Here is a 12,798-nt window from a genome sequence, read left to right on the forward strand (position 1 = left end):
CGAGTCACCGGGGATTTCTTTAATTATTGAATTTTGTAAAGGCATTGCTATTATTCTGTTGTTGTTTTTGTTGTGATGGTTGTTGTTGTTCATGTTGTTTCCGCTGCTGTTTGTGAGCGTATGTGGGGGTAATGCTGGGGTGGGTGTGGGCAATCTTCACTCTTGAAGACCAAAGAACGGACACTCGTAGCGGATCCTCACAAAGTGCGACGCGACCACACTTCAAGGGAGGAAACTCGCTGTCATGTTGTTTCACACGGGTGCGCTTCTCTCCCTTGGGGGTGAACTTGCCATCAGAGGCTGAGACGGATCCGGGAACCTTCATTGTTGCTCTGTAAATAGTAATCTTTGTGAGACTGAAGTGTAAAGCTTTTAGAAACAAGATATTTTTTTCAGACGTGTAAACTGAACTTTAATTTGCACAGAGAAGGCTGCTCTCTCATTTTGTGTGTTAAATATTTCTCCCTAATTTTTTTCTTTTGTTATTCCTTTCGTGGAATTAATATTTTAACAGTCTTGAACGTATAATTGGTATACGTATCAAGGGTTCGTCGGTGTTTTTTTTTTTTTTTTTTTACTGATTTACGTGTACCACAGTCAAAGTAAGGGTGTTTGAAAAATATAGATTTCTACCAGCAATATATTTTTAACAGGTGTCGGACAAATTGACTTTAAATTTATCTTCATCGAATGTGAAATATATTTATTATTATTAGAGTATTCCCCTACTGCCCTCTGAAAGCTCAATTTCACCATCGCTGTTGAAAAGAAAAACATCAGAGTGGTGTTCAAGGCACTATCTTTCCCGTGCAAACATTTCGGCCCACCGTCTGTGCAGAGGGAAAGTTTTATGGATTGATTTGTCCTAAAGCTGCTTGGGGCTTTTAAGAAATTAGTTCATTAAAAAAAATCCTAATCTGCCTCGTAAGTAGTCAGGATGTTGATTTTCGGTATGTGTGCAAAAGGGGGGATGGTCTTTCCCCGCGTAAAAACTGAGCCTGGGCAGATCTGAGATGAAGAGCGGAACTATTTTCAGTCATGCGAAGGGCCAGTGCCTTTGACCTACGGCTGCTGCAAATGCTTTCAGTTTCAATGTCAACCGATGTTTTCAGGAAAATAACTTGACTGTCAGCGTGAGGGTTTGAATGCGTTGAGGAAGAGTTGTACTCCTTGAAGTTGAGGTGAGATGTAGACACGCTGATAGCGTCACAGTCACCAACAGGCTCAGGTTTAACAAGAAAAAGTCATCATATCGAGTGGACACTGTTAAAATGCAGTGGTATGATATGATATGATATGATATGATATGATATGATATGATATGGTATGGTATGATATGATATGATATGATATGATATGATATTATTTAATATGGTATGATATGATATTCATGATATGATTGTTAGAAAACACACACACACACACACACACACACACACACACACACACACACACACACAGTCAGACAGACACACAGACACACACAGGAGCCTATTGTTCACTGTGCTGCTATCGGCATGTCTACATCTCACCTCACCTACAAGGCGTACAGCTCTTCCACAAGGCACAGAAACCGCGACAGTTATTTCCGAACAGCTTTCATTATGTTTGCACTTTTTCTCTGCTCTTCACAGGTTGAACCTCGGCTCTTTCCAGTTTGTTGTCCGATGTACAGACTGTATATATTTAAAATGTCGTATACGTACGCTGGCATGGCTCGAGTCCTATCTCATTGGCAGGACTCAGGCTGTGCTTGTCGATGGCCAGATGTCTGCTCCAGCCCCACTTTCTTTCGGCGTTCCTCAAGGTTCAGTACTCGGTCCCATCCTTTTCATCATGTACACTAAGCCCCTCTCCACACTGATTCAAAACCATTCTGTCTTAAATCAGTCTTTTGCTGATGACACCCAACTGTATAAACCCAGTCCCCCTGCAGAGACACATTCCGCCATCCAGACCATTCAGACATGCATCACTGATGTTAAATCTTGGATGATCGATAACAAACTTAAGCTGAATGATGATAAGACTGAAGTCTTACTGTGCAAAAAGAAGAACACTACATTTCCCTCTCCCCAACCCGTTTCTGTTCAAGTAGGCGACACCGACATTCTTTTCTCCCCATCAGCTAGAAACCTTGGATTCACCCTTTCATCTGACATGACCCTTAACAAACATATATCTTTAGTCTGTAGAGCAGCTTATTTTGAGCTTCGTAAGATCAGCACCATTCGCCACACACTCTCCTCTCAAACAACTAACACTCTTGTCTGTGCCTTTGTTCTTTCTAAACTCGACTACTGCAACTCTCTTCTCTCTGGCTGTCCTCTGTATCTCCTGCATAAACTACAAAAAAGTCCAAAACTCGGCAGCACGCCTCATTCTGAAAGCACGAAAACGAGATCACGCAACACCACTTCTTCACACACTGCACTGGTTACCTATTCAAGCCCGCATTGACTACAAACTGTCCACCCTCTGCTTTAACTTCTTTTCTGGCTCGTCTCCTGCTTACTTCTCTGAACTCCTCACCGTCTATTCTCCAACAAGACAACTCCGTGCCTCTTCTGACTGTCGCATCCTCACCATTCCACACACCAAAACCAAAACATACGGACAACGCACTTTTACTTTCTGCGCACCCACACACTGGAATTCTCTCCCCTTTCACATCCGCCACTCTCAGTCACCCCAAGCATTCAAACGAGCACTTAAAACGCACCTCTTCAAGAAATACAACCCCTGATTTTGTTTTCTCAGTCCATCAGTAGGCTACATGTAGTGTATTTGTTGTTTTAGTGATAATGTGATAATGCATTTAGGGCTGTTTTTCAGTATTAATAACATGTTCTGTTTGATTAAGGGTATTCAGCTGGTATTTCCTTGTTTTTACTACCTATTTTATTCATGTTTTTATTACTTAATTAGTGGAAGAATCTGTTGTAATGTATGTTTGATGGTGTATGCTTTTAATCAAGCGTTGCTGACTATGAATGTAGATGTAAATGCTTGTATAACTGTGTTTGAATTTTAAATGTGTCAAGCGCAAAGAGCATAATTGTAAAGTTATGATGTTGCGCTATATAAATGCTCATTTATTATTATTATTATTATTATTATAATGATAAATGACGTAATATCAATCATAACAATAGAATGTACACCACGTGCCATCATTCTAAACTTTTACTTACCATCCTGAACAAGTCAGCGACTGTCTGACGAAAATTTGATGATGAATTGACCAACACTGGCTGATGTTGTGTTTTCTTTTATGTTTTGATGTACAGTCCGGTTGTCAAAAGTGTTGTTACACGTCAACGTTCGTTCTCTACACTGGAAAATGTGTGCTGTTATAGAAAGTGACTGCACTAGTTCTTTTCTTCTCTCTCGTTGTAATGCAAGCATGACATTTTCAAATCTTCGTTGTTTTGACTTCGGCTGTGATGATGGATGTTTTCCAAGGACTCGAAAGTTATTATGCGCTTGCTTTGTTTGTCTATGACACACTCACACACGCACACAGACACACACACACACACACACACACACACACACACACACACACACACACACACACACACACTGTGACACACACACACTGTGACACACACACACACACACAGAAAGACCGACAGAAAGATCGATCGACAGACACACACGCTCCTTATCCATGTACGTATGCACACACAGCCTGAGATACAGCACACACATATTTTGTAAAATGACAATCATTATTTTATTTCGCGGTATATTTCTCATCTGCGCAATTTATTAAACACAGTCGAGTCAACATAGTGACTACTTCAGGTAATTTTTTTCCAGCACAAAATCAGTACACGTAATTATCAGCAAGCAACTACTATGAATTAAGGAATAGCACTACATTAATTCATTAAAGGTTCCTTCCTTCCCATGTAAGAAATCGTGCACACAGCCACAAATATGTCCAGGTTTCTCGATCGGATAAGACTATCCTTCAGAGTCGAACACATAGCAACAGTCAACACTTGCCTGGCTGCATTCAGAGCAGAGTGGGAATTTTGTTGCTGAATTAATTTGTGCAGATTGACACTGGTGTCATTTATCAAATTAATTCAGAAAACAGTTCCCATTACGTTTGCACAGAAAGCAGCCAGGCTATAGATTTTGGGAGTGTGTGAAAACGGATGGATGCTGGTATTCCATGTCTGGAAGGATCCATGATGGTTTACATACCCAGGTAGAGGGTTTACACGGGAAGGAAGGTATCTTTAACTCTTTACTCATTGGTTCTTGTGTTTTTTCAAACAATTCAAAATGTACCCAGAGAAAGAAAGAACACCAGGCACGATACAGATCTACAATTAAACAAAAAATGTATCTGTACGTGTTGGCAGTACTGCCGTGGATTTTGTAAGAGGGCCACTGATGCCAATTTTATCATCACTTATTAAGAAACAGAACCTTTCCCCCAAACCCTTACCTCCGATTTTGTACATGTTTCTTCCGTATCATATCCCTCAAAGTACTACCCTGCAGTGGTCATTTCTTAGTTCTTGTTTCGTGTACAAATCAGCAAAGAAACTATAAAATATAAAATTAAAAACATTTACACGTTTCATCGAACACAATCCAAGCAGCATTTGTAACAACAGATCATAACAACAAAATTCACAACCATGGAATCATAGGAACAGAACCAAGTCAACATAAGTTACAGAAAAAACAACAATGCAGAAGCCCCGCATCTTGATGAATTCAGGTGGTTTACAAAAACATCCTTTTTTTATGGCATAACTTCACGCAGGCCCAGAAATATATCCGGTGTTTGTATTTTAAGCAAAAGCGCATGCATACATGCACACCTATGCATTCACATGCGCACACATATACATACACACGCACATATCCAGATGCATTTATTCGCACACATCGCGGCGGTCTCGTGAAAAAAAAATCTACGTATTACATGTCCTTTCACATTCATGCAAGCTCACTCGTTCTGCATTTGTTCCCAAATATTCTTGTATTGTAGTAATCAATATTAAAGGCATACAATGTATACTTCCTTCTCCGCCTCAAACGAGTCCCCCAAAGAATCGTTTTTTCATCCAAACAATTTAGTCTCTCCCTTGTTCTTTTATTTCTTGTCTTAGTTTATAATTATCACTTATTGTTTTGGCATAAAAAAAATAGGTGTGGTTACGGTAACCCGACCTACCCTATTTTTAGGGCCCGACCCTATAACTTTTTATTACATTTGTCAAAAAAACACCAAAAAACCAAGAAAACGAATGCAGAAAACGCAATGAAAGCGAAATCGCTCGAGTCGCACACTTATTTCCCTGCCAAGTAGGTTTAATTTGTACACATTAGAAAAAAAAAGTTTAAAAAAAAAAAGAGTGATTGCCTACCTTCCTACCCTATTTTGTTTGGCTATGTTACCGTAACCACACCTATTTTTTGTTGTTGGCCTTTCAGTTCTTGTCTTTGTTTTTCTCTCTTTCTTTTACTACCGTACTTCTTCCTAGTTCTTCTTGTTGTCGTTGATGTTTGAGCAGTTGACGTGGCGAATCTTTTGCACGCGGCCCAGCTTTAAAAACAGCACATGCATTTATAAATTAAACTTGCTTTCAACCTGAACTCTTTTATTTAACGTCATTTAACATCGCTTTGTATTGATTGTATTTCAGACCTTTTTCATTAAAACTTTCTTTTTAACGTACGTTTGTTTTTGTCGCATCGAATGACCTATTTTTTTTAAAATTTCAAATGACAAGGGAAAAAATACAATTTCCCAGAAAGCGTATTGTATACCTTTGACGGAGATATTAAGCTCAATAGGCCAAAGTACACGACAAAGCAAAGTAGAATGCTGCATGGGATCACCATATGTGGTCTGATACTACGCTGTTATATAACTGCATTCAGCAAGGTGCACTGCTTTTATCCCAGTTGTGATCGACACGTTTTGTTCAGCATGTGTAACAAGAAATAGCACCCTGTGTTTCCTATCAAAGTTTACATGCAACTGATGCGCTTTTTGCTGCATAAGACTTAAGGGTTGTATGAATTGATGTACTACACGCAACGCGAAGTGTAGCATGCTACTTTTCTGTGTCGTGTATGGGGGGCCTCATGGCAATCGTTCCAGATCTCAGTCTCTCTTTCAAGCTTTTCTAACGCGTGTTATATAATAAGTCTACATATGCCAATCACTACTTAAATACATTAAATAAATAATATACTACTATTTTGGTATGTATAACAAGCAAAAATGTTCAAGAGCAGTCCGCAAACACTTAATTGGAAAGCAAAAACTGAAAAAGGAAAGCAGAAACTGAAAAAGGAAAGCAGAAACTATGCAACAGATGCTTAACACTTCCATTGATGACAAAATTAAAACTTCGTGCCCTTAGTCTGAAAGCTACAAACAGTGAGATTAATTTTTGTCTTCTCATTTACAATCGAAAGCATTGGCCGACAGCTTAAACGTTCATCATACAAGTACTCTGATGACAAATTTGAACACTCAAAACTGAAAACACTGTAACAAAAACATTGTGTGAGATACTGGCAAAATGGTTCACAGAATTAGCATCACAAAACATACGACCGAAACTTTGTCAGAGAAATCCCTGCAGCCAATACCAAACATTCTCAACAGCAATGGTCCCTGATATTGAAACAAAACTGCACATCGACCTGACTGTCAGTGTGCTTTGATTTTCTTGTAAGTCAACCAAATTCTGTGAAATAGCAAGCCTTAAAAATTGTTCCATTAAAAAAAGTAAAACGCATTGGGCCGGGCTGCATAGGAATGAAGAGATAGCTTATAAAGACAGCATTGACAGTGAAAGAAGGGACATTTATTTGTTCTGATCTTTTGAAAGTGTGAACGAATACAAGGATTTGAAGATTTCTTTACCCAAATTCACGAATCTACTCTTTAAACCTAAGACAGGCGAACATGAAGGGTAACTGAATTCCTGACAAGTCGCAGTACTTGCACATTAATTTAAGTAAAGTGCTAACCCATTTTCACACCTATTTTCATGGATTTGCACATTAAAAGATTGCTCAAATGCATTACCTAAACCCGAACCCCTGGGACATTGGAAAATGTATCAACACGTCATTTGCACTTCTGTGCTGTATTCGAATGACTTGTGAGAAAACGAGACGAGAACTTTAATCCAACTAACACTACACATTCAGAAGCGCAGAGTGTGAATGTGAGAGAGAGAGAGAGAGAGAGAGAGAGAGAGAGAGAGAGAGAGAGAGAGAGAGAGAGAGAGAGAGAGAGAGAGAGAGAGAGAGAGAGAGAGAGAGAGAGAGTTCAAAAGTAATGGAAATCAACAGTTGATAAAAATGACACGATCAAAAGAGCAATAACCAACGTAAACATCATGTAAGATTTGATTGGATGCATCATTAAAACTTTAAAGTTAAGAAGCACATGTACACTTCTGAGGTAATGTTTTTGTCGTGAAGGAAGTAGCAAAAGCCAATAAAATTAGAACCTTCTTTTTTAAAAAAAATTCCCAAATGCTTGATTTAAGCAGAAAGGTCAGGTAGATTCTTTAAACAGAAAAAATATATAGAAAACAAGGAAGAAAAGAATCAAATGGAGAGACGACAGCAAGCCTAGAAAGCTTTTCTTTGTGTTTCAACAACAATAAAATCATAAACCAATACAATAACACGCTATGGCAACACACATTTATATCACAAAACAATATCAAATCAAATGGAATGTCGTACAATATGTACAAAATAATCCAAACATATTTAATCAATTTATCAACATCACAACTAGCAGATCCCGGGCCCAACCCCACTACTACCCCTACTACCCGCTCCTCCTCCCCCGCTCACAAATCATCAACATTTGATTTCAAGATACCATACAAAGATAAGTACAATGTAGAGATGAGGCACACAACGAGGTGAACACGCTGGAACATGATGCACGTGCCAATCTGGTCTTTGTGCTCCATTGTCAACTGTAAAGGCCTTGATCTGACTGCCAAGACTCTGGGACACATCGGATCTTTGTGCTGAATTGTCTTATGGCACGGCCTTGATCTGACTGCCAAGACTTGGGGACACATCGGATCTTTGTGCTGAATTGTCTTATGGCACGGCCTTGATCTGACTGCCAAGACTTGGGGACACATCGGATCTTTGTGCTGAATTGTCTTATGGCACGGCCTTGATCTGACTGACAAGACGTGGGGACACATCGGATCTTTGTGCTCAATTGAAAAGACTCAAGACCTTCTCGCCCGAATCTTGGGACTACACGGAATGGGTTGACACTGATTGATAAAAAGCCCTGACCTGACCATGATACTTGGACACAACTTTCTACGGTGGCCAGCTGATAACCTTCCAGTCAGCTTGTTTTTGTGCTGTATTATCCAGACCCAGATGGAGTTTCTTAGCCATCGCTCAATCGGCAGCCGGAAAAGGGACAACTTCGGTACGCTCCGATCATCTAGTTATAAAAAAAGCCCTAATCTGACCACGAATTATATAAGATAACAGGACACAAGCCGTCTAAGCTGGTCAGATGAGAAGCTTTGAATTAAACAATGACGCCATACATATGATATGATCAGCATGGAACATTTTATTAACAGGAAAAGCATGGCAAAGAGTTGTGGCGAGAGAGAGAGAGAGAGAGTGAGAGAGAGAGAGAGAGAGTTGTGGCGAGAGAGAGTTGTGGCGAGAGAGAGAGAGAGAGAGAGAGAGAGAGAGAGAGAGAGAGATATGGTACATTCTAGTGGATGATGAATGTATATTGTTTAAACGTCAGATTGGACATTTATATGCAAGAAATTCCGATCACATAATTTGCAACACTATGGCAACTCCCACACATTCATTTCAGTGGAATGCAAACTGAAGTTTGGCAATTGAAGTGTCAGAGAAGGTAAGCTGGAAACATGGACAAATATAAAGCTTCAAAGCCCTTCAATCATCGAGAGAGAGAGAGAGAGAGAGAGAGAGAGAGAGAGAGAGAGAGAAGAGAGAGAGAGAAGCATTCGGTCTCTTCAAAGTTTCATTTACAAATTACAGTTGGATCATCTAAAATGTTTTACATATCAGTCATTCAATAACGTTTATTCAACATTACGGATAAACATGAACAACGTAGTGGTCTTTTTCTCTCTCAGATGAAAGAAATGGAACGACATAAAATAAAGGTAAAAAAAATTAATTCAGCGAACAGAGATCCAGGAGTGGACAGAAAGCACCAATCAGGAGTGGAGAAGATATGACGTCATTTTGAAAGTAACCAACCAGGACACAACCATTGGTAATCCACACTGCCGGGATATGGATGCGTCTGCAATATAAAAATGACCCGTTAGTTTATATCCATAAAGTACGTATATAAGCACATTACAATATTTAGTGTATTACCTTTTATTAACTCACAGAAACGTTTTACAGCACAGAGCAACTTGAAAGCAGCTGAACACACACACCACGACTGCAAAGATGAAGTAACAAAGACTCTCCTTTTGAATACAACAACAAGAGGGCCCCAAAGGGGGGGTATCATCACGATCACGGGAAGGGAAATTTTAGCTTTCACGATCACAGTTACCTTGATTTTTGTTTTCACGATCACAAACACCTTGACGAATAGAGGATCATAGAGTGATACAGCTGTGAAAAATGTACGTTGAAAATAAAATGCTTTGCAATAATTCCCATCACGATCACGAAAACAAATGACGATCACGATCACGAGACTTGATTTTTTTGTCGTCACGGATCACGGGCAAAGTCCCATCACGATCACAGAAATGGAAATTTCGGCAATCACGGTAACAGAAAGGTCAAAAAACGCCAATCACGATCACGATTTTAAACCCTTTGGGGCCGGCTCCAACAACAACAACAACAACAACAACCTAGAAAAAAAATACAACCCACATCGTAAGATAATCATACACGCAGACATCAACACAATCAACCTAAACACGACACACCCACCCACACAGACCCAAACGACACACACACACACACACACACACACACACACACACACCCAACACACACACACACACACAAACAAACCCAACACACATACACACACACTAACACACACACACACACTAACACACACTAACACCCAACACTGACACACACACAAACAAACCCAACACACACACAAACACACACACACACACACACACACACACACGCACACCTCCACACACAACACCACCAAACTCACCATTCCCTGTCTGTTTATGTGAGCCCCCTTTTGTGTTATCTCCCGTCGTCACCGAGTCCACCTCTCCTCCTCCCCCCCCGTCGTCCTCCTTCGACGACGACGACGACGACACGTCGACGGGGGTGGAAGGACCTGAAGGAAGGGGAACGATATCCACGTCAACTTCCGGGTCTACCTCCCCCTCCCCCTCCTCCTCCGCTGTCTGTCTGGTGAGATTCTGCAGCATCATGATCTGCTGAGGGGACAGGTTGCAGTTGTGCGGGGAGTGGAAGTAGGACTTGTACAGCGTGGTGAAGGCGTGGAAACACCCCGGCACGTTGCCCGCCACACACTTCCACAGCTCGAACAGAGATCTGCAATAAATTAGTCCCTGTGTAATTGAAATGTAAAGGTCATATTTTTTTTTCTCACAAAATGGTCACAAGTTTCAAGAAAACGGCCACCAATTTCCACGAAACTGTCAATTTTCACAAAATGATCGCCAATTTCAATGACGTTGCCAGCCACGCACTTCCACATCTCGAACAGAGATCTGCAATAAATTAGTCAATTAGAAATGTAAAGGTCACTAACACATTTACAAAAAATGGTCACAAGTTTTAACAAAACGGCCACCAATTTCCACAAAACTGTCAATGTTCACAAAATTGTTGCTAATTTTAATAAAAATTGTCAGTAGTTTCAACAATAGGGAAGTAAGACTTGTATAGCATAGTGAAAAAAATTGAAACACACCAATCTCCACGACTTTTCAAAATAGAACCAATTTCAAACTAAAATGGTCACCAATTTCCACAAAATGGTCACCAATTTCCACAAAATGGTCACTAATTTCCACAATATCGAAGAAAGACTTGTAGAGCGTAGTGAAATCATGGAAACACACCAATTTACACCAGATAGTCGCCAATTTAAAACAAAAAACAAAATCGTCACCAGTGTCCATACAATGGTCACACATTTCAACGAAATGGTCACCATTTTCAGCAATATGGAAGTAAGATTGTATTGTATTGTGCGTGGAGGAATCGTGGAAACACACCGGTAGGTTGCTCGCAATACTCTGTCACAGCACGAACACAGACCTGCAACGGTACAGCGAGAAAGTGAATAAAGGCGTGCAGGAAGGAAGGAATAACATGAAATTCAAAGGTCACCACTTAAAACCAGAAAATCACAAGGTGGTGAAATCGTGTAAACACACCACCAAACGGCCTGTCACACACTGCCACACCTCAAATAGAGACAAAAAGTGAATGAAGAAATAGGAATGAATTTTAATACTGAAAGATCACCAATGTCAACAAAATGGAAGCAGGATTTTGTAAAGGCTAGGGAAAGAGGCCGCCACACAGCGTCACAGCTCAAAAATAAACGCAAACGCGACGTTTGCAGGACTCGCACGAGTCCTTCTCAGTAGGACCTTCAATAATAACCAAAATAGAGAAAAATATGTGGTCACAAATGTTTATATCGTACTATACATGCCAACCTGCATTTTCGGAATCAAATCTTGTTTAAACCAACAGAAAAATATAGGTCACACAGCCTTGGCCTTGCAGCAACGGCTGACAAAAATGACACCAGATAAGAATTTAAAAGAAAAATACTGCCCTCGTTCCACCTCCACCCTCCTCACAGTCCAACCCCTCAATCAAAACACTACCCGATCCCCCTTTTCATCAGCCGTCAGAAGGCCGCGAGGAAGATAGGCCCGGATAACAGCAGACGACTGTGCGGCGTGGATCAACTCTGACAGCAGACCCGTGTCCTAGCAAGACGGATAATCGTCAAGCGACAGGATTCCTATTGTACCCCGTGGTTCCAGATGACACCCTACCCGTCCAGACCTGCCACGCGAAACCACTTGGGAAGAACCCGAGTCGACGCCTTTTTCTCTCTTCCACATTCCCTCGAGTAACGCAACCCGACCTCGGGATACTAACCGACACAAACGCAGACAAATTTCATTGGAATCCGAAACCAAGACGTTTCTGAGGAGCAAGAACCTGTGACGCATGCGTGACCTTGTCAAAGGATTCCTTCCGCTGAGGTCAATCCCCCAGCGAGGTTAAAGCCCTGGTGCTCCGGATTGGGCCATGGGCAAGGACTACTTCTCCATGTACTTGGCCATGGGGCATCCAGCAGACATTGTAAAAGTAGGCAGGGCGTGTTTTTGTGTTTGCACGTGCTCTGTGTCATTTTTGTTTGTTGTTTTCAGCTTGAATTTGAGACTTACTTCTCCTTCCCATGCACCAGCCCACCAACGTCCACTACGTGTACACCCGTCCCCGCCCTCAGCTTCTCAAAACATAACCAAGACATGTACAGCACAATCATCAAACCATCGTTCGTCACCACGGCTAGCAGTGGATTTCTTCAAGGTCCTTCTCGATGAGCCGTTGTCTATTGACAGACAACCTCAACGTCTCTTCTGGTCCATAAAGTAAACCCAATGCCAACAGGTTTAAGGTTTGAACAGGATTGTTAGTCAGTCCTTCAGTAAGCAGCAATTTAGGACTTGTTCGCCCATTGAACCAAGGAGGGTCATTCAGCACCGA

General features: G+C 41.0%; 1 protein-coding gene across 2 annotated transcripts in view; it reads right to left on the reverse strand.

Moving 5' to 3' along the window:
• Nucleotides 1-3,715: 3,715 nt before the first annotated feature.
• LOC138970969 (uncharacterized) overlaps nt 3,716-12,798 on the reverse strand; it is a 148,856-nt gene continuing 139,773 nt past the window's right edge. For both annotated transcript variants that reach the window (XM_070343557.1, XM_070343555.1), the window contains exons 3-4: nt 10,238-10,590; nt 3,716-9,337 (exon numbers count right to left, since the gene is read on the reverse strand). In XM_070343557.1, the coding sequence (XP_070199658.1) occupies nt 9,249-9,337; nt 10,238-10,590 (442 nt within the window). In that variant the 3' untranslated portion in view covers nt 3,716-9,248. The remainder of the gene's footprint in view (nt 9,338-10,237; nt 10,591-12,798) is intronic.

The sequence above is a fragment of the Littorina saxatilis genome, linkage group LG7, assembly GCF_037325665.1.
Source record: "Littorina saxatilis isolate snail1 linkage group LG7, US_GU_Lsax_2.0, whole genome shotgun sequence".
Classification (NCBI taxonomy): Eukaryota; Metazoa; Mollusca; class Gastropoda; order Littorinimorpha; family Littorinidae; genus Littorina; species Littorina saxatilis.